Source organism: Nansenia antarctica (assembly GCF_963989245.1).
Source record: "Nansenia antarctica genome assembly, chromosome: 19".
NCBI lineage: Eukaryota > Metazoa > Chordata > Actinopteri > Argentiniformes > Microstomatidae > Nansenia > Nansenia antarctica.
Genome location: NC_137692.1, coordinates 15,896,937 through 15,919,505, shown reverse-complemented (window position 1 = coordinate 15,919,505; position 22,569 = coordinate 15,896,937). Strand labels below are relative to the sequence as shown.

The following is a 22,569-nucleotide window of genomic DNA, read 5'->3' as shown; positions in this document are numbered from 1 at the left end:
TTATTTATACTACAAGCTTAATCGTCATCATCACTGCTCTCTTGACTGCTGTAAATTATCACTGTCCTCAATTTCAACCATGGTAGAGGATGTTTATTTTGTGATCAACTTATTATTATTTTTTTTTTGGGTGCGCAAAAGCGCCCTCATGCGGCTGATCTGCCGCGCAGCATGCATTTTGGCGACGCATGCGCACTGGCGCACCAGTTATGTGCACCCCTGTTTATAACATAGATTACATACAGTACAGTGTTATACATTCGGTCTTCCCCCTAATAGTTAAGGTTAGGATTTGGGTTAGGGCCAGCTCCCTATTTTCAAAGCAATTTTGACTTAAGTCAGTTACCCTCTGCAAGTTTATGGATAAAACCATAATGAAGTCTCTCAATGAGGCGTTGAAAAACCAAAACAGAGACGGTAGGTTTACTATAAGCTTTATTGACATCATTTAGATTCCCTTATTTACAATTGTTCAAGGGCTTTGTTAGTCTCGACAGTTGATCAGCACTGTCTAAATACTGGCTAGATGTGGATTCATTTTAGGATTCTAAAACACACACACACATTAATACAATTAATACTATATTGTTATAATACTGATTGTTAAAAAAACAAATAAAGAAATGTAAATTCAGTGCACTTAATGGCATGTGTATGTAAGAGTGAATGTGTTTTGTGTGTGTGTGTGTGTGTTCTACAGAGAGGGTGCCCGAGAGCGCTCACAGAAGGCCAGACATAAAAGACTAAACTGTTCAAATCTCGTAAAATGCACTTTAACCCTGTATTCACTATATCCCACTCCTGCTTCATCTCCTGTATCACTCTCCTGTTTATGGTCTTCTGTGGTCACAGTCACAACCTTGCTGTGACTTTGACTCCTTCTACGGAGGTGAATGGACTTTTTTATATAACCATGTTTGTTAACTTAACTTTTATATAACCATGTTAACTTAACTTTTATATAACCATGTTAACTTAACAGCCCCTCAGTTCAGTTTGATGCATTTCATTCGATTTAAACCCCCCCTTGTGGCAAAAGGTCATATAGAAATATATACACACACTGTTAAGTTTGTGTAAACTATTGTCTGTGTGTAGTGTGCTATAGACAGTCCATAGTGGAGGGGAGTGTGTGTGTGTGAGTGTGTGAGTGTGTGTGTGTGTGTGTGTGTTAGTGCAGATCATCCACACCCTGTGTTAGGTGTTCTCCAGTGTACAGGCCGTAGTGGAGGGGAGTGTGTGTGTGTGTGTGTGTGTGTGTGTGTGTGTGTGTGTTAGTGCAGATCATCCACATCCTGTGTTAGGTGTTCTCCAGTGTACAGTCCATAGTGGAGGGGAGTGTGTGTGTGTGAGTGTGTGTGAGTGTGTGTGTGTGTGTGTGTGTGTGTGAGTGTGTGTGTGAGTGTGTGTGTGTGTGTTAGTGCAGATCATCCACACCCTGTGTGTTCTCCAGTGTACAGGCCGTAGTGGAGGGGAGTGTGTGTGTGTGTGTGTGTGTGTGTGTGTGTGTGTGTGTGTTAGTGCAGATCATCCACACCCTGTGTTAGGTGTTCTCCAGCGTACAGGCCGTAGTGGAGCGTGTCTCGCTGGGCTGCGGCCCAGGCCATCTGCAGGCTGTTGAAGTGGGCGGACCAGCCGCCCTGGGGGTTCACCACCACCACCCCCCCCAGACCGCCCACCCTCTCCTTCATATAAGACAGAGCCAGGCCAGCTGCAGCCTCCGCACTACGCCCTGAGGACACACACACCAAAGAGGGATAGATAAGTATGGATGGATGGTAGGGAAGCTGGATGGTAAGATGGATGGATGATGGAATGATGGATGGAGAGATGAAGTACATGATGGGTAGGTGGACACATTAAAGGATCAATCTGGGATTTGGACAGTTTTTTTTTTTTTTACTTTTAAATTGATAATATATAGGCATTGATTCTTGAAGAATGTAACTTATGATCAGAACCCCAAATATCTGCTTGTGTTACTCTGTTGTTTGTAAACAATGTCATTTCTAACACTGTATAGCTTAAAAACATGGTTAAAAACTTGCTCCATTGCTCGGTCTATGGATTTGAGAGTGATCACATTTCTCCAGCCCCGACCGTCAGCTGTTTACCAAAAAAGTGGCGGGGAGAGACCACGTTCTTGTTGTTTGATTGCTCCTTTAATGAATGATCCAATAAATCTACAATCTGTTTTTTCTGTCTTATGTTTCATGCATGTTTCCATCTATTGATTGTGGTTGTGAGTGAGTGTGTGTGTGTATGTGTGTTTCAAGTTTTCAAGTGTAAAGCTTCGTGCACACCGCGAACCGTGACCCACCGTTCTGACGCAACCTGGTGGGATGGGCTTGACGCATGTCGCATGCGATGCAGACGCAACAACACAGCGGTAATATATGTCCGGAGGAGATAGCAAAGATGGCGCCGTTAGCATCACAAACACTATGCCATACAAGTTAGCATCAGAGGTAGACTAATATCCTCAACTTATGTCCTAATCACACTACTGTCATACAAGTCGTACCTTCTCCTTGACATGGACATAAACACCTGCTACCTTCTTTGAAAGAAATCGCGATTTATTCAGTGAAAACTAGTACACCATTCAGATAGCATAACAATAGCATAGCATTCGCGGACAGTCAGTCTATGCACCTAGCACAACAATAGCATAGCATTCGCGGACACAGTCAGTATGTTAACATCAGATATATAAACGGGTTATTTTGAAAAACTGGACACATTTTGTGAATATATATGGTTACTTTCTCGCCTGAAAACATATAAAAACTTCATAAAATGACATATTAACACTTGTAGAGCCAAATTAAAGATTTTCGTCAATGGCGGATTTTACATCTAGGCGAGAGCTCTGGTCAAGAAACTACTTCCGGTTTACTTCCGGTTGTTTTGACGGATCCAACGCAACGCAAAAGCTGAAATATTTTGACTGATTACCGCACCCTGACGGACAAGAAACGCAATGCAGAGCAACGCAACGGATCAACGCAACTGCCCCATTGAGATGAATGACTTCCGTGCAACGCAATGACCTGGTGTGCACGAAGCTTAAGAGAGTAAGGGCCCTATTATGCACTTCATAAGTCTTAAGCAATAAGACGAGGCGGTAGATCTAAACTTAAGACGTGGAGGCGTGGTCCAGGCCACTTTGCTATTATGCGTGCGGTAGTGGGCGCCTAAAACCCGGCGCTAAGCAAAGAAATTAGTCATGGGTGTATTTTGGGCGTCTTCTCAATCAACCCAATCAGCGTGCCAGGTGCCATTCCCTTTAAGAACCGGCTGCGTTGAGTCCAGGGTTTCCGTTAACCGGTAATTATCGGTCTTTGTCCGGTAAAATTTATTGAAGTCCGACAAAATGAAAACTCGTCGGACATTTATGTCCGGTGAAAATAATTCCCTCTAAGCACAATTTGAATACAATTCGCTAAAGTTCACATTCTGATTCCTTCTATTTTAAAAAAGACGAATATATAGGCTATGTATTTCTTTTATTATGATATGATTTGACACCGGCATGATGATGTCTCCTAATGTGTAGGCTGCCTATGCGAAACAGCGGTTGTTTCCGGTGTGCGCTATAACTCGTGCACAATCGAGTCGAGGCAGAGAGGAGGATAGCGATGTTTCTCTCTGTGATAGTGTGATTATGCAAGCCTTTTCTGAAAGGGATGAGAACCCGATTGTTTCAGCTTCTCCCAGGGAGAAAGTGGTAGAGTTACCATCCTCCCCGAGTCCTACCATACCATCCGCTGACAGCCTATCTCTCCCGGTAACCGGCGAGCGATTGCGTGTCGCTCAAGTAGCTGATCAGTCATTAAACAAATGTTTTTTTACATGCAGCTAGTGAGGAATCTGAAATAGGGGGCAACGTAGTTTATTTCCTTAACGATGGGATATTAATGCGTAAATGGTCTCCTCCTAATGCAAATGGTTGTGAGTGGAATACTGTAAAACAAGTGGTTGTGCCTGTGGGTTATAGACAACAGGTGTTATCTGTAGCACATGAGAGCCAGTGGTCAGGACATTTAGGTATAACTAAAACTTATCAGCTGATATTGAAACATTTCTTTTGGCCCGGACTGAAGGCGGATGTTGCCAAGCACTGCCGCTGTTGCCATACTTGTCAGATGGCGGGTAAGCCTAATCAATCCATTCCACCCGCACCATTGCATCCCATTCCTGCTATAGGGGAGCCATTTGAACGTGTAATAATTGATTGTGTTGGACCTTTGCCTAGGACTAAAAGTGGAAGTCAGTATTTGCTCACTACTATGTGCGCTGCTACTCGTTTTCCCGAAGCTGTTCGGTTGCGTAACATATCAGCTAAACGAAATGCGTTCCCAACCAGCGAGACCTGGTTATAGAAATGACGTTGTTTTATTGATAAAAAAAGGGTCAAACTGGAAAGAGAAAATAGAAAACTCACATTAATCCCAAACAATTTAACAAACTTCAGTTAACGTAATGTGGAGTCCGTTCATTGATCGATGCTGTCTGTTCAGTTCCCAGAGGCGCCCGTTCAGCGCTGGACATATAGCGCGCATGCGAATCATGTTATATTATTATATATTATATAGCTCGCATCTAATCGTATCGGATGAGAAATAGACATTAAATGGCATATATAGGCCGCTACACAACAGTAATCACCGCGACAAACAGCTATATTAGATTTGGAAAAAAATATATATAATTTTGAAAAAAATTATTTTTATTATATTTTAATATGTCCGGAATATATCACGTTTGTCCGGTAAATCGAAATCTTCCCGGACACGATGTCCGGCGGCAATTTTTTCTAACGGAAACCCTGGTTGAGTCATTAGCGCTATGCTATTATGGAAGTCCTAAGAAGGAGGTCAGCGCGCTTCTCTGCAGAAGAAAGTAACAAGCTCGTGCATGATTATTTTCTGAATAAACACGGCAATACCTCCGCTTGTGAGTTGAGAAGTATTACAGAGGGGTCGCTGGAAGACTGCAGGAATGACAGATGTTGATGTCATTATATTACGCACGGCATGCTCGTACTGTATGTGCACAGTATGCGGAGGCAACATACTGTACAGCGCTGGCCTCTCCCTTCTGAAATAAAGCAATTATACTGTGACCGTAATTGACGTCTTGCCGTGGAGCCACGTGCGTGTTCATGTGTGCCCACATGCATGCGCAAACCGCGGAGGCGCGCTCGTGTTTCAAAACGTGCATGAAGTCTAAACTTAAGAACTTTTCAAACCACTTCTTATCGCTAGGAGCAAAGTCAGATCGCATAATAGCAGGGGCGCCTAGTGCACTTCATTAACATATGAACACTCCCACAATGAGCAATATATGCACGGGAGTATTACGTCTTATGTGTGGGCGCCTATCGACACCTGCATAATGGCAGTAGCGCGTATGAAGCGCATAATAAGGGTGGCGGTAGGTCTTAACCTGGCGGTGCGTCTTAATTAAGACTTAAGACGGCAAGTTAAGAAGTGCATAATAGGGCCCTAAAGGTCTTAAGCTTTGGTTCCTGACATGACAATAAGGCAAATAGGCAAGATAAGACAAGAGAAAAGAATGTGACAATAATACAAGACATAAGTGAGACAATTGGACAAAAGACAAGTTATGGGAAACAAATAACACAAATAAGACAGGATACAATTAGCAGTACAAGTAGTCAAATAAAATAAAATAGTACAAGTAGAATGTCATGAGCATTGCACTCGGTGGCAGTGGGTGTAAGAGGTAGTATTGAGTAAAGTGACTGTGTGCTTAAGGTTTATGTCGTCCGTATACATGGGGTGTGCTTGGGGATAATAGTCGATTGTCTACAGTAGGTTTGTTTATGAGCCTGATCTCCTGGGGGAAGTAGCTGTTGGCAACTAGCCTCTGAGTTTTGGCCCTGAGGCTTTGAGCCCATTCTCACCACCTGTCGTCTGTCAGACAGGAAGTTCAGGATCCAGTTGCATAGGCCGGGGTTAAGGCCTAGGCCGAGTTTGGTCGTCTAGCCTGGAAGGGACAATGGCGTTGAATGCTGAACTGTCCTCTACGAACAGCATCCTTAACATAGGAGTTCCTCTTGGAGTTCCACAGTTTGCCCGCCCTCTCAGGTAGGTTGGTGTCGGTGTTCTCCAAGCAAGCGTAGAAGCTATTCAACTCGTCCGGGAGAGAGAGAGACAGCTACGTTAAGCTGCGCAGCTAGGGTCTCCCTTTGAAGTCTGAGATTGTGTGCAGCCCCCTGCCACATGCTGCGTGAGTCATTGCTGCATAGCTGTGACTCTCTCTTTTCACTGTATTCCTGTTTGGCTGCCTTAATCACTCTGTGGAGGTCATAGCGGGCTTTCTTGTCATTTCGTGAGCTTAGAATTATACGGTTCTATCTACCTGTTTAGGGTAGTTCAGAGATATTGAGCGTCAAAGTTTTTACATTCCATTATGTTTTGTGAGATGGAACCTTTGTATTTTATGAATTACTAACTCAAAAATGTCAACATTTTAAAAATAACACCACACAGGCATTAATAGACACCTAATGGATCAGATTATGTAAAAAACGAAAATTTGACCAAAAATGGAGACCTTGTAGGAGTGACGGCAATAACTGGACGATGTAGTCGGTTTGCCGGTAGAAAAACAATCATGTGCTTTATTCTCACTCTCTGCATGCGTACTGACAACAACAACATTCATCCATCTTTGTCCCACTTATATCCCGTCATATCACCCGCTAAGGAGCCTGGGTGATTGAGTAAACACAAACATATCAACAGTGCTTTGTACAGGCTGGAACGCCGTGAATTACGAATACTCTGCTCACTAACGAGCGGTCACTACACACGTCCCCCCAGAATTCACAAGAACCGGCCCCAAAAAACGGTCAGGGACTCTGATAACTCGCCCAAAGCGACTCTGGCGCCCTTGAGCAGGCACAGGAGACCGAGGCAGGGGAAAAACAACAGGCGGACGTTTGGCCGGCCTCGGACGGCAGGGCAGGGGGTCTGCAGGAGCTAGGGTCGGGACTGTTTTAACAGGGGGGCGACCGCGGCGGGGTGGGTGGGCCACCTCGATGGGACGGTCCAAGTCCAGATGAGCTGGCTTAAGGCGATCCACCGAGATGCGTTCCTTACTACCCCCCATGTCGATAATAAAGGATTTGTCGCCTGTCTCCACGACCCGGTAGGGACCATCATAGGGCGGTTGCAGAGGGGCTCGATGGGCGTCTTGGCGGATAAAGACATACCCCGCTGCCTTCAGATCAGGCGGGACACGTACCTTAGGAACGCCATGGCATGAGGTAGGGATCGGCCGGAAGGACTTGGCCTTGTCCAGCAGCGCACTTCGCTGTTCTGGTGCTGACCAGGGGACCGTAGCACAGGGGAGGAAATCCCCCGGAACCCGGAGGGGTTGGCCGTACACCAGCTCAGCAGAGGACGAAAGGAGGTCCTCCTTAGGTGCAGTACGGAGTCCCAGCATCACCCAAGGAAGCCTGTCGACCCAGCCGTCGCCCCGGAGATCGGCTTTAAGGGCAGCCTTCATGGACCGGTGAAAACGTTCACACAGGCCATTGGCCTGTGGGTGGTAAGCCGTAGTGCGGTGGAGGGAGACACCCAGCTGCTGAGTAATGGAAGTCCATAAGCCAGAAGTGAACTGGGCCCCCCGATCAGAGGAAAGGTCTGAGGGGACCCCAAACCGGGAGACCCAGGTGCCGATGAATGCGCGGGCCACCTCAGCTGTGGTAGTCTCCGTCAGTGGGACGGCCTCTGGCCAACGGGTGGTCCTGTCCACCATCGTCAGAAGGTGAGTGTACCCCCTGGAGGCGGGAAGGGGACCCACCAGATCAATGTTGACATGGTCGAAGCGTCTTTCTGGGACCGTGAACCGCTCCAGCGGGGCCTTAACATGACGATGGACCTTCGCACGTTGGCATGGCACGCAGGTCTTGACCCACCCACCAATGTCAACCTTCATCCTGGGCCAGACGAATTTCGCCGCAATCAGGCGCTGCGAAGGTTTCCTGCCTGGGTGTGAGAGGCCATGTATGGCCTCGAAAACTTGCCGTCTCCATGCATGTGGAACCACGGGGCGCGGCTGCTCCATGGACACGTCACAAAGCAGCGTTGTGCCGTCGTCACTGAAGGGGATGTCCGCCAACTGGAGGCCAGAAACTTTAGTCCTGCATGCCTGGATGTCTGGGTCCGAAACCTGATCCGCAGCCATATGGGCGTAGTCGATGCCAAGGTGGACAGCCCCGATAGTGGCACGAGAGAGGCAGTCAGCTACAGGGTTGTCCTTCCCCGCCACATGCCGAATGTCTGTAGTGAACTCGGAGATATAAGCCAGATGACGCTGCTGCCTGGCAGACCACGGCTCCGACACCTTAGCCATGGCAAAAATCAAGGGTTTGTGGTCCACAAAAACTGTGAATGGACGAGCCTCCAGCAGGAAACGGAAGTGCCTGACTGCCAAGTACAGAGCGAGGAGCTCTCGGTCAAAGGTGCTGTATTTTTGCTCACTGGAGCGGAGTTGTCGGCTGAAAAATGCCAGGGGTTGCCAAACCCCCTTGACCAGCTGTTCGTAAACGCCTCCAACGGCATAATCTGAGGCATCAGTTGTCAAGGCCACGGAAGCTTCAGGCACGGGGTGAGTCAGCATGGTCGCGCTCGCGAGGGCTTCCTTGGTGTCTGAGAATGCCTTTGACATTTCGTCGGACCATGCGATGATGTGCTTAGGGGTCTTGTCCTTGAGAGCCCCATACAGGGGTCGCATTAGGTGGGCAGCCTGGGGGATGAATCGATGGTAGAAATTCACCATCCCCAGGAACTCCTGTAAAGCTCTAATGCTGGTAGGGCGTGGGAGCTGCAGCACAGCGTCCACCTTTGATGGCAGCGGGACCGCCCCAGCAGTAGTGATGTGGTGGCCGAGGAAATCCATGGCAGGCAGTCCAAACTGGCACTTTGCTGGGTTGATGATTAATCCATGTTCCCGGAGGCGACTGAAGAGGAGACGGAGGTGGGATAGGTGCTCTGCCTTGGACGTGCTAGCTACCAGGATATCGTCTAGGTAGACAAACACAAAAGGGAGGTTGCCCAGCATGGCGTCCATCAACCTCTGAAAGGTCTGGGCAGCATTCTTGAGGCCAAACGGCATCCTCAAAAACTCAAAAAGTCCGAATGGTGTTATAACCGCTGTCTTGGGGACGTCCTGAGGGCTAACTGGCACCTGGTGGTATCCCCGTACCAAATCCACTTTAGAAAAAATAGACGCGCCCGCTAGATGGGCTGAAAAGTCTTGAATGTGTGGAACGGGGTAACGGTCAGGTGTGGTGACATCATTTAGACGCCGGTAGTCGCCGCACGGACGCCAGCCTCCGTTGGACTTGGGAACGAGATGGAGAGGCGAGGCCCAAGGACTGTCAGAACGGCGAATGATGCCAAGTGCCTCCATGGCTGCAAACTCCTCTTTCGCGATGGTGAGCTTGTGTGGGTCGAGGCGACGGGCCCTGGCATGCACTGGTGGGCCTTCCGTGGAGATGTAATGCATGACGCCGTGTTTGGTGGTAGCAGCCGAGAAGGTAGGTGTTGTGATGTCTGAGAACTCCAATAGAAGAGGAGAGAAATCGTCAGCCGGCGAGACAGCACTGGACAGCTTCAAAGAGCCGAATGTCTCAGCGTTGACGAGTCGGCGGTTCCCCACGTCCACCAGGAGGCTGTTAGCGCAGAGAAAGTCAGCGCCTAAGAGGGGAGTAGACACTTTGGCCAACACAAAACTCCAGGTAAAACGCTGGTCAGCAAAACACAAACCCACAGTGCGCCTGCCGAAGGTAGCGATAGCACTGCCATTGGCAGCCTCAAGGGAGGGTCCTTGTTTCCCTGTTTTAATGTCTATTGCCGATACGGGCAGCACGCTCACCTGGGCACCTGTGTCACACAGAAAACGGCGGCCGGAGAGGGAGTCAGTGACGTACAGCAAGCCTGCAGAATGGCCGGCACCCACAGCTGCTAATGAGTGGCGGCCTGTGCGTTTCCCGACACACTGAAGTTGCATGGTGGTAGGCACTTCTTAGCTTTGTCCCCGAATTTCATATGGTAAAAGCACAACCCCGACGGCCTCACCCGTCGGGCCACAGCAGTAGCGGAGATGGAGAGTGGTTGGAACCCAAACTCATCCATGGTGGCTGTAAAACACTTCTTCCCAGCTGAGAAAAATATATCCGCTTCCTTGGCTAGCTGACGAAAGTCTGTTTTGATGGAATTAGCCATTGAAAAACGAACCTGGTCTGGTAACTGTTGCAGAAAAAGCTCTTTAAAAAGAAAACACGGCTGATGGTCGCCCAGCAAAGCTAGCATGTGGTCCATCAGTTCAGAGGGTTTTGTGTCACCGAGCCCAGGGAGAGAGAGGAGCTGGCGTGCACGTTCAGATTCAGACAAACAAAACGTATCTATGAGGTGCGCCTTCAAGGTAACATATTTGTGCTGTGCCGGTGGGTTTTCAATAAGACTCACCACTCTCGCTGCCGTTGAATTGGTTAAAGCTGCTACCACGTAGTAGTATTTGGTATGATCCACGGTAATATCCCTGAGGGCGAATTGAGCTTCAGCTTGTGCAAACCATGCGTTGGCATTTTGTTCCCAAAAAACGGGCAGCTTGAGTGAAACTGCGTTTGTTGTCATGTTCAAATGATCTCCGAAAACGTTCGAGAGAATGTCAGGGTCACCAATGTAGGAGTGACGGCAATAACTGGACGATGTAGTCGGTTTGCCGGTAGAAAAACAATCATGTGCTTTATTCTCACTCTCTGCATGCGTACTGACAACAACAACATTCATCCATCTTTGTCCCACTTATATCCCGTCATATCACCCGCTAAGGAGCCTGGGTGATTGAGTAAACACAAACATATAAACAGTGCTTTGTACAGGCTGGAACGCCGTGAATTACGAATACTCTGCTCACTAACGAGCGGTCACTACAACCTTATAATTCTAACGTCACGATTTGTTGCCACCGGATTTGAAGGCAGAATCTCTCGCGGTAAGTGCAGCCCCTGACTGCACGATTAATCCACGGCTTCCGATTTGGATACAGCCGTACTGTATTTGTGGGGACAACATCCTGTATTCTGTGTTGAATAAATCCCATGACTCCTTGCGCGTGGAGTACACAGCTCTGTCTCGGAGTACGGCGTCTGATTCGTCAGACCAGTGCTGGATCGTTCTCACGACAGGTGAGGCAAGCTTCGGTTTGTGCTCGTAGGCGGGCAGGAGGAGCAGGAGGGAGGAGTGGTCAGACTTGTCGAGCGGTGGGCGGAGGAGGGGTTTGTAGGCATGACGTAGGGGGGGGTGTAACAGTGGTCGTGAACACTTCCTGCACACGTGTCTGCATCAAACTCAGTGTTAACTACTGTTGAATTCGCCAACCACGATGAGAGTGGCATCTGGGTCTTGTTGCTAACTGTATTGTATAGTTTACTGAGTGCCACATTTGTGTCGGTGTTGTCGTGTTCGTGTTGCGGTGGGATGGATTACCGCTAATGCTATAACGGCTGTGAATTTCCGAGACAGCCAGTATGGTCGGCACAGCAGTGACAGGTGTGTGTGTATTTGTTTGTGTGTGTTACCTCGCTCCATGTGGAACAGGATGAGTCTGGCCAGAGTGACTTTCATGATGGCTTCTCCATGGCCCGTAGCTGACACTGCTCCCTCTTTGTTATCGGCATAACCCCCACAACCTGACACACACACACACACACACACACACGCACACACACACACACACACACACACACACACACTTAAATCAATCAATGAAAGCTGTAACAAATCTGGGCATTTGGTACAACTGTACTCTTTGAAATCTATGCAGCTCAAAAGTGATGATACGTGTTAAAACCTTGTGAGTGAATTTGGATTTGGATGAATAGTGTAGCTGATCACCGATTCCTGCCCTATATATTTATCTACTGGCATCGCTGATTAACATTGACCAAGTTCTATAGAGGTCAATTCCTCTATTAAGTTCCCCTCAGTGCTATTTTCACTGACATCTCTGAAATACAGTACCAGTCAAAAGTTTGGACACAGTTTCCCATTGAATGGGAAAGTGTGTCCACATTTTTGATTGGTACTGTAGATGTTTTCGATATGCGGTGGGTGGACCCGCGTCCCAAGAACCTATATAAAAAAGCATGTCTATTACTTACTTGTAAATCTGAAATTTGAACTCCCGCCATTGTAAGTCATTGAATGTCATTCAGTCACGGTCGGTCAGTCACTCACTGTCAGTGAAGAATTGGAGCGAGCGTTGTTTGTTTGTCCGAGTTTTCGAAGGGGGCGTGGCTTAGCGATAGGTCTATTATCCTCCATGCAAACAAAAGGACATCCTCAAGGTCCAAGGGCAACCCATGGGTTTACTGTAAACATCTCAGGCAGGGCTCATTACCAGAGTGTGATTTACAAATCACCTCTCCACTACATTATGTTTATTCGCATGGTTCCTACCCTGCATGTCTGTGTCTGCGTGCAGTCTAGGACTGGGAGGCGGCAGTGCTGTGCCAGGGTATATACAGGAATCTGGAGGTTAATTTCAATACCTTTCTAAGACTTTTTAAAGACCTTGTCAATATTTTTCCAGACCTCACCACCACTTGGACCTGTAACCGTTTACATCAGTGAACCTTTTAACTTATCAGTTTTAGTTTGCAATAGACTAGACCACTATCATACAACATAATTTCCGATTCATCTCTGTTTTTTTATAAAAACGAATAAATTCACGAACTTTGACTAAAAGTTTTTAGGACTCAAACTCTCTGGACAGTCTAATTCAGAAAAATACCTACAAAATTCAAGACCTCATAAAATCGTGATAAGACTTTTTAATACTTATTAAGGGTCTTGATTTTCCCAAAATTGATTTATCAACTTTGAATACTTTTCAAGACACCCCGGATACCCTGTGTGAATAGTGTGTGTAAAGGCTACAGTGGAACATTAACCCAGCAGGTAGTGGCTGGTTCACCACATCGCCACATTCCTCCACGTCTTTGGGGGACAAAGGTGATTAATGGATCAAGGATAAAACTTCTGCATGTCTCTCCACTCCTCTCTCTCTCTCTCCTTCTCTCTGTCTTTCTCCTTCCCCTGCTCTCTCAACTTCTTTAAATGGTAAATGAATGTCAGGAGAAGGCACGATCGATATGAATACGACATTTTTTGTTTGTATTACGTACATAATAAAACCAAGAGTTGTTAACATTGAGTGAAAGTCGAGCCTCCTAAACATGACGTACCGATACAGGCCGTGTCTCCTACTCTGCCCTCCATCTTGTTCAGCATGCCGCCGGTGGAGGTGGCACAGGCTATGTTCCCATCCACATCCACTGCCACGGCTCCAACGGTGCCCATCTTCCCCCTGGCGGCACACAAATACACACACACACGCACACGCACACGCACACGCACACGCACACACACACAAAATACAAATCATTTGCCAATTTGCCATATCTCATTTGATCTGATACCATGCTACTGAACACCACGTTCAATCATGTTATTATTCATACGTTATGTCATCATGTCATGTTGCATCATACACTACATTCCATTTAGCATGGCCTCACATCGATCTATCACATTCTACATACTGTATCGTGAGCTTAGAATTATAAGGTTCTATCTCCATTTAGGGTAGTTCAGAGATATTGAGCGTCAAAGTTTTTACATGGCATTATGTTCTGTGAGATGGAACCTTTGTATTTTATTAATTACTAACTCAAAAATGTCAACATTTTAAAAATAACACCACACAGGCATTAATAAACACCTAATGGATCAGATTATGTCAAAAAAAATAATAATATTTGACAAAATTGGAGATAGAACCTTATAATTCTAACGTCACAGTATGACATTATATCCCATGCCATGCTCACATCTGGCACTCTACAGGGTTGGCACCGGGAGCCAAGTTCTCCCTCCAGCGCATGCGGGAGTAGTCTGTGATCAAGGACTCCGTGGTCACCTCGGGCACACCCATCGCCCGGGCAAACTGACTGGCGCCCTCAGCCGTCAGACACAGATGACTGGTCTGGCACGGGAGGACAGGGACAGCTTGTTCAACACCGTGTAACGTGCAAAATATGACACAAAGAAATAAAATAAGAATAAGAAAATATATGCTTCGTTTATGACACAGATATCAATCTGTGTGTGTGTGTGTGTGTGTGTGTTAGTGTGTGTGTGTGTGTGTGCGTACCTTATCCATGACTAGTCTGGCTAGTTGAACGGGGTTGGCCACTCTCTTGACTGCGGACACAGCCCCGCTGGCGAGGTTTCTCCCGTCCATCACGATGGCGTCCATCTCTACCTCGCCCTTAGTGTTCAGCACGGAACCCCGCCCTGTGGCACAGGGTTTCCGTGCCAAAAGATTTGGTCAAAAAACAGCAGCACAGTCGGAATAATGATCCCAAACCCATCCCATAAAAGCACAATATGGCCAAAACTCCACTCAGCCTACCACAGAGTTGGTTAAAGCTGTAGCTGTTTACACCTTATCAGATCTATGAGGGGGCTGTCAAGACATATTATAGGCTAGAGGCTAGTCGATGGTTTGGATTTAGGCGATAGGGTTACTGTATAGTAAGGGCTTGAATGGACAATGTGTACGGAGGGTGTGCCTTCACCTGCGTTATAGGCGGGGTTATTCTCCAGCAGAGTGACGGCCTCAACCACTGCATCCATGGCACTGCCTCGTCCCTGGAGAATGGCGTAGCCCCCTCTGACCGCCGCCCGGACCCCCGCACACGACAGCTCCGCACGCTCCTTCGGAATATGCCCCGCTCCCCCGTGCACGACTAACACAGGCAGCATGACTGTCATGGTGGACCAAAGAAGATGAGACCAGGCAGTTCCAAGGAAGAAGAAGGCCAAATCTGTGTCACTTTGCAATCTGTGTGTGAAAACCTCGTGGCACAAATCGTACGATTTTGTCCACTAAATTGCCAATAAAGAGCTTGACTGGTTAAATTAGGTGTAGGTTCGGTGCTAGGCTAGGACAAACGCCTACACACCCAGTAGCTCCATGCCATGTAGGCCTACATAGTCTCGTAAAAAGTAATTCGTGACCGTAGAATGATAAGGTTCTATCTCCGTTTAGGGTAGTTCAGAGGTATTGAGCGTCAACGTTTTTACATTCCATTATGTTTTGTGAGATGGAACCTTTGTATTTTATGAATTACTAACTAACAAATGTCAACATTTTAAAATGAACACCACACAGGAATTAATAAACACCTAATGGATCAGATTATGTAAAAAAACTAAATTTTTACAAAAATGGAGATAGAACCTTATAATTCTAACGTCACGAATTGTCCTGGTTATTGTACAATAGATGTCTGAAGAAGGTCTCACAATAAACAACGTTTTTTGCACAGACTTGAGTGTGGGGATACTGCTTTTTTGTACTCTTCAGCTCCAGCACCTCTGATCATGGGTGAGCGGTGGTATTTTCACTATTCTGGTTATTGTACAATAGTAAAATAGCCTACAGTAAAAACAGTATAGCCTTCTATAGTATATGTTTCAGCTCATAATCTACAGTACAACATTCTGATTCTAGTAGCCCATTACTGAGTACAGCCAGACTAGTTTCACAGCAATACCATTGTTGTTTGGGCTGTCTATAGAATAACACACACACACACACACACACACACACACACACACACACACACACACACACACACACACACAGCTAAGTGGATCTATTAAACAATATTTGTGAGTGATTTGGGATTTGGGGATCTATTGTAAGCCACAGCCTGATAAACAAAAAGACAGAAAAATATAATAAAGACAACATTTTCTGCTAGGACAAGCTGCAGCACATCATCTGATCTGCCTTCTCTTCAGAGACTTAACTTATACGCCTTGAGTACCAGGTGAAGTGCAGGAAAGATTATGGCAGACCCCTCTGACCCTGAACACCATTTGTTTGAACCCCTTCCCTGCTAGTAAGAGGTTGAGGTCTATCAAGACCAACAGTTCAGGCCATAAGACCTGTTTCTACCCCATGGCAGTGGGACTCAAAAACACTCTCCCTATACCCAACTGTTTAATCATATGCATCGAGAAATTGTATAAAATTATTATATAACTTACATGTCTAATAAATTAGTCTACAATCTATTCTAATCATGACCTCAATCTTACATTCAGGAAAGTAGGCTTCCATACTGAAAACTATTGCATTAGTATTCCCAAAGGTGTGTTGTACCCCATATTCTGCAAACAAACTCAAATACAATCATCATGTCTACTCACTGTTGCCTTCAGGTGCTGCCAAAAACTGTACATTGTTGCCACATGAGCCACAGAAGACTTGAACAGTCCCCAGATCGTGGGCACAGAAAGGACAAAACATGGCAGCCTGGGAAGACAGGCATTGATATGGTTTATTATTGAATATGAACACAATTATAGTATTAACATTAATATTAACACAAGTATATTAACATTAATATTAACACAATTATAGTATTAACATTAATATTAACACAATTATAGTATTAACATTCATATTAACACACTTATAGTATTAACATTAATATTAACACAATAGGCTAGGTGCACGATCTCCCTACTTCCTGAAAGGCAACTGGTATGAACATATCAGTGGCGGCTGGCCGATAGAGGGCGCTGGGGCGCCGCCCCCACCTTCACTTCCTAGTTCCCCACCTTCACTTCCTAGTTGCGATTTGTAAACGTTTTTTTTTTAAAATAAACATTGTTTATTCACAAAATGCGGCTGATATTCTGTCGGCGCCTATCAGCATTCATTAAAAATCCTCCAATACAATAAACATTTTTATCTGTGTGTGTGTAAAATTCACTGTTAAAATATATAGGGGGAGGAGTCGGGGCGCCGGTCAATGCCAGTCTATGGCAGGCCGAATACTTTTGGCTTACACGTGAGCTGTAGCAGCGCTCCAATTGGCTGTCTCTATTTCTTGGCCGGGTCGCAAAAAATTGCGCCGTGAATATCCGGTTGTATTCATAGCTTTCATGTGACGTCACAGCATAGTGGAAACGCCCACCTGACGGGCAAAAGGCACTTTTTGCGGGCAAAACCCACGGGCAAAACCCACTTTTTGCGGGTTAATAACTTTGATTTCCCGTGGGTTACGAAAATAATTCCAACGTGTCCGGATAGAGTAGAAGACAGGGAATCCAACACTATTTGAATGGAGTCGATCCTCCACTCCTATCACCGTGGACACAGCAAGGAGCGAATTCCCGGATATAAATATTCCCTCGCCTCGCTGACAGCGGGAGTTGGGAGTTTCGTCCAGCAGCCGGTGAACGCCCAGTTGATCGAGTTTCATATTAAAAGTATATCTTCTCGGGGTGTCAGCGCGGTGGTTAAGTACTCAAAATGAACGTATACTGATGGTGAATTTAGCAATAATAGTCTTATGTTTGTACCACCTCCATAACCGGTGTTATTCACGGGAAAAGCCGGTCAAGGAGGCACCCTTTGCAGGTCAATAACTTTGATTCTCCGGGGGTTAGGAAAATAATTCCAACGTGTCCGGATAGAGTAGAAGACGGGGAATCCAACACTATTTGAATGGAGTCGATCCTCCACTCCTATCACCGTGGAAACAGCAAGGAGCGAATTCCCGGGTAGAAATATTCCCTCGCCTCGCTGACAGCGGGAGTTGGGAGTTTCGTCCAGCAGCCGGTGAACGCCCGGTTGATCGAGTTTCATATTAAAAGTATATCTTCTCGGGGTGTCAGCGCGGTGGTTAAGGGCTCAAAATGACCGTATACTGATGGTGAATTTAGCAATAATAGTCTTATGTTTGTACCACCTCCATAACCGGTGTTATTCACGGGAAAAGCCGGTCAAGGAGGCACCCTTTGCAGGTCAATAACTTTGATTCTCCGGGGGTTAGGAAAATAATTCCAACGTGTCCGGATAGAGTAGAAGACAGGGAATCCAACACTATTTGAATGGTGTCAATCCTCCACTCCTATCACCGTCGTGTATCTTGATAGTTCTTCATGAGTGAGGTGGTCTAAATAGTAGGCAGCCATGTTGAGCGATGTTGCTATGATACTTTTTGCCCGTCAGTTTGGTGGTTGCTAGGGAAGAAACCACGTGACTGAAAGCTATGAATTGCAGACAATGCATTATGCTGAGGACTTCCGACTTCCGGTCTTCCTCCTAACAAATTAAGTTGTTTACAATGTAAGGAGGATTTATTTCTGTAAACAAATTGAACAAATGGATTAGAAGGAGGCATCTTTTGTTCCCAACTTGAGGATATTGCAACTGGACCTATTACCGAAGTCAAACTTCGTTTGTGGTCGCAATCTCCGCACCGGCTGTGTTAGGCTGCTACTGTTGGTGTTTTGCGAAGCCAGAATACACAAACTCGACCTGAAGGTAAGAGAGTCAGCTAAGATAAAAGCTACTTCAAACATTTAGTAATATCGTCAGCATGGTACGTTTTCTAATGTCGTCTTTTAGCTTGTTTGTTTATGTATTCAGTTCACCCAGCACACACACACACACACACACGCACACACGCACACACGCACACACACTCACACTCACACACTCACTAGAGGGGTTGAAGAGGTCTGTACAGGGGGGTAGAGGGGATGAAGAGGTCTGTACAGGGGGGTAGAGGGGATGAAGAGGTCTGTAGAGGAGGGTAGAGGGGATGAAGAGGTCTGTACAGGGGGGTAGAGGGGATGAAGAGGTCTGTACAGGGGGGTAGAGGGGATGAGGAGGTCTGTACAGGGGGGTAGAGGGGATGGAGAGGTCTGTAGAGGACGGTAGAGGGGATGAAGAGGTCTGTACAGGGGGGTAGGGGGGATGAAGAGGTCTGTACAGGGGGGTAGAGGGGATGAAGAGGTCTGTAGAGGAGGGTAGAGGGGATGGAGAGGTCTGTACAGGGGGGTAGAGGGGATGAAGAGGTCTGTAGAGGTGGGTAGAGGGGATGAAGAGGTCTGTACAGGGGGGTAGGGGGGATGAGGAGGTCTGTACATGGGGGTAGAGGGGATGAGGAGGTCTGTACAGGGGGGTAGAGGGGATGAAGAGGTCTGTACAGGGGGATAGAGGGGATGAAGAGGTCTGTACAGGGGGGTAGAGGGGATGAAGAGGTCTGTAGAGGAGGGTAGAGGGGATGGAGAGGTCTGTACAGGGGGGTAGAGGGGATGAAGAGGTCTGTACAGGGGGTAGAGGGGATGGAGAGGTCTGTACAGGGGGTAGAGGGGATGGAGAGGTCTGTAGAGGTGGGTAGAGGGGATGAAGAGGTCTGTAGAGGTGGGTAGAGGGGATGAAGAGGTCTGTACAGGGGGGTAGAGGGGGCGAAGAGGTATGTACAGGGGGGTAGAGGGGATGAAGAGGTCTGTAGAGGTGGGTAGAGGGGATGAAGAGGTCTGTACAGGGGGGTAGAGGGGATGAAGAGGTCTGTACAGGGGGGTAGAGGGGATGAAGAGGTCTGTACAGGGGGTAGAGGGGATGGAGAGGTCTGTACAGGGGGTAGAGGGGATGGAGAGGTCTGTAGAGGTGGGTAGAGGGGATGAAGAGGTCTGTAGAGGTGGGTAGAGGGGATGAAGAGGTCTGTACAGGGGGGTAGAGGGGATGAAGAGGTCTGTACAGGGGGTAGAGGGGATGGAAAGGTCTGTAGAGGTGGGTAGAGGGGATGAAGAGGTCTGTAGAGGTGGGTAGAGGGGATGAAGAGGTCTGTACAGGGGGTAGAGGGGATGAAGAGGTCTGTACAGGGGGGTAGAGGGGATGGCGAGGTCTGTACAGAGGGTAGAGGGGATGAAGAGGTCTGTACAGGGGGTAGAGGGGATGAAGAGGTCTGTACAGGGGGGTAGAGGGGATGAAGAGGTCTGTACAGGGGGGTAGAGGGGATGAAGAGGTCTGTACAGGGGGGTAGAGCTATTCTCGTGCTAAAATCGACTGTAAATCCAGATTTTAAAGTTGATATTCTTCCCCGTGGAGCATGCCCCCATAACCGGGAGCCACCCCTCCTAAATTTCGTTGTTTGGTACCTGTACTGTAGCAATGACAAATAAAGTCCATTCCATTCCATTCCATTCCAACCTGTGCCCCACCCAAAATTTTAGCACCAGCCGCCACTGGAACATATCCTGTCTCACTCTATTGGTTTAATTGATTAATCAGTTGTGCGGTAAACTGTTGGAACACACAGTGCACAGCTGATTAATCAATTAAACCAATAGAGTGAGATAGGTCAGGATATGTTCATACCAGTTGCCTTTCAGGAAGTAGAAAGATCGTGCACCTAGCCTATTACAGTATGGAACCCCAGCCAGGCTGATAACCCTCCGTCGCGGGAGGGGAGAGTGCATCAGTCGGCTGTGATCCTTGACAGAACCAGCCTACGTTATTGAAGAAATACGCCACCTAGTGGACGGCGGTATACCCTTCAGTTATGTCTGAATACGATCCAATAAAGAATCCCTCCACTGCACAAGCTTCTACGAACCCTTCGTAGGGTGTAGGGCATAGAATGAGCCCTTCGGTTTGAAATACAGCACATGTCATCTGCAGACATAAATAAGAAATATAATAATATGTACCTTTTATGTCGCCTCTTCACTCCACAACCTCTCCAGAACTGCTTTTCGGAACTGCTTCAAAAACACACCTGTCTCCGGTCAGTCCCACTTCTCCTCCCCCCCCAGAACACTTCCGTTGTGTTGTGAAGTGAATTCGTGGCGTCAGAATTATAAGGTTCTATCTCCGTTTTTGTCAAAATTGAGTTTTATTTTTTACATAATCTGATCCATTAGGTGTTTATTAATGCCTGTGTGGTGTTATTTTTAAAATGTTGACATTTTTGAGTTAGTAATTCATAAAAAACAAAGGTTCCATCTCACAAAACATAATGGAATGTAAAAACGTTGACGCTCAATATCTCTGAACTGCCCTAAACGGAGATAGAACCTTCTCATTCTAAACGGAGATAGAACCTTATCATTCTAAACGGAGATAGAACCTTCTCATTCTAAACGGAGATAGAACCTTCTCATTCTAAACGGAGATAGAACCTTCTCATTCTAAACGGAGATAGAACCTTATCATTCTAAACTCACGAATTTGCAGCGTTTTGTTGTTGCATGTGTTGTCACTGGGGTTGTATGTGTTTTTGACTTTGTATCGTTTCTGTATTTGCAGCGCGTTTGCTGTTAATATATTTGTTTTGGCTTTCTGCAGCGCGTTTGCCCTTGTCGGCCACCGTACTATGGTTCTCTGATAGTAAGTAAGTACATTTTATTTATTTGTTTATAGTGCGCATGTCTTTTGAATGCCAGCTAGACAATTGCTGAAGCGATTATGCAATGCAAATGGATGTAAACATATTTGAATGTAACTCAAGAAATACAGTAATGACAGGGGCTAGTTTTGCATGCCATGACCGGATATTTTCGTCAGAAACGTTCGTCTGTTTACATTTTCTTACCGGTATGAATCGGCCGAAGTCCGAAATGAGGACACACAGGAGATACGTCACGAGAGAACCCTGTATTTACCATTTCAAAATAAAGGTCCTTTATAAATGCTTTATTATAATATGCCTTGTTGGGTCACTCTACAGAAGTGGTTCAAATTGCTGTATGGGGGGGGGGATCTTCATTTTTATAAATCACGATTGCCAACAACACTACAAAGACAGGCATTCAAACAGTTTTCAAGATGATATGTTGAATAAAACGTGGCTTGAGCTCGGTTGTTTTTCGGGGGTACTGAGTGACTGTTGACTATTTGCTGCCATCTACTGGACATTATGGATGAACTGGGATCTGATTTTGCTCGAAACATCACAGGCAAGTTTTGCATACTAGTAAAAAAAGACAAATGAAACTGAAAATAACAGGTTACATACAACTTTGAATATGACAAGTGGACTTATAAGTTACACAATACACAATGCATGCCATAGCCTAGGACCTTCGATAGATTGAGATATTTATGAGTAAAGAAAATGTATTGATCGACCTATTTTGAATCATGCAGTTCAGCGTGCGCTCTCCATGGGACTGAAACCTAGCTCCCGCATGTGGAGGGTGTCATTTAGAATTATAAGGTTCCATCTCAATGTTTGTCAAAATTGAGTTTTTTTACACAATCTGATCCATTAGATGTTTATTAATGCCTGTGTGGTGTTATTTTTGAGTTAGTAATTAAGAAAATACAAAGGTTCCATCTCACAAAACATAATGGAATGTAAAAACGTTGACTCTCAATATCTCTGAACTGCCCTAAACGGAGATAGAACCTTATCATTCTAAACGGAGATAGAACCTTACCATTCTAAACGGAGATAGAACCTTATCATTCTAAACGGAGATAGAACCTTATAATTCTAAACTCACGATTTGCTGATTCTGTTTCTCTTTCTCACATAGGTTTTGTTTGCTATAGATAAACATAATATAGTTGTGATGATTCTTCAAATAATTACTTTATTTTTAACCGAAGACAATCACCACAATACAATGTCGTGAGTTTAGA

General features: G+C 46.1%; 1 protein-coding gene across 2 annotated transcripts; it reads right to left on the bottom strand.

Annotated features, from left to right (window-relative positions):
- Nucleotides 1-423: 423 nt before the first annotated feature.
- Nucleotides 424-20,710, bottom strand: asrgl1 (asparaginase and isoaspartyl peptidase 1; the record flags this gene model as incomplete). 2 transcript variants are annotated; one of them, XM_080549184.1, is made up of 8 exons in its annotated part: nucleotides 424-1,732; nucleotides 11,624-11,734; nucleotides 13,295-13,416; nucleotides 13,940-14,094; nucleotides 14,263-14,405; nucleotides 14,690-14,878; nucleotides 16,332-16,437; nucleotides 20,634-20,710. In XM_080549184.1, 7 exons carry the CDS (start codon nucleotides 16,429-16,431, stop codon nucleotides 1,518-1,520), a joined length of 1,035 nt encoding a protein of 344 aa, XP_080405310.1. In that variant the 3' UTR covers nucleotides 424-1,517. The 2 variants fall into 2 exon arrangements, with proteins under 2 accessions (XP_080405310.1, XP_080405311.1); XM_080549185.1 differs by lacking the exons at nucleotides 16,332-16,437; nucleotides 20,634-20,710 and having other exon boundaries at nucleotides 14,690-14,885.
- Nucleotides 20,711-22,569: the final 1,859 nt, after the last annotated feature.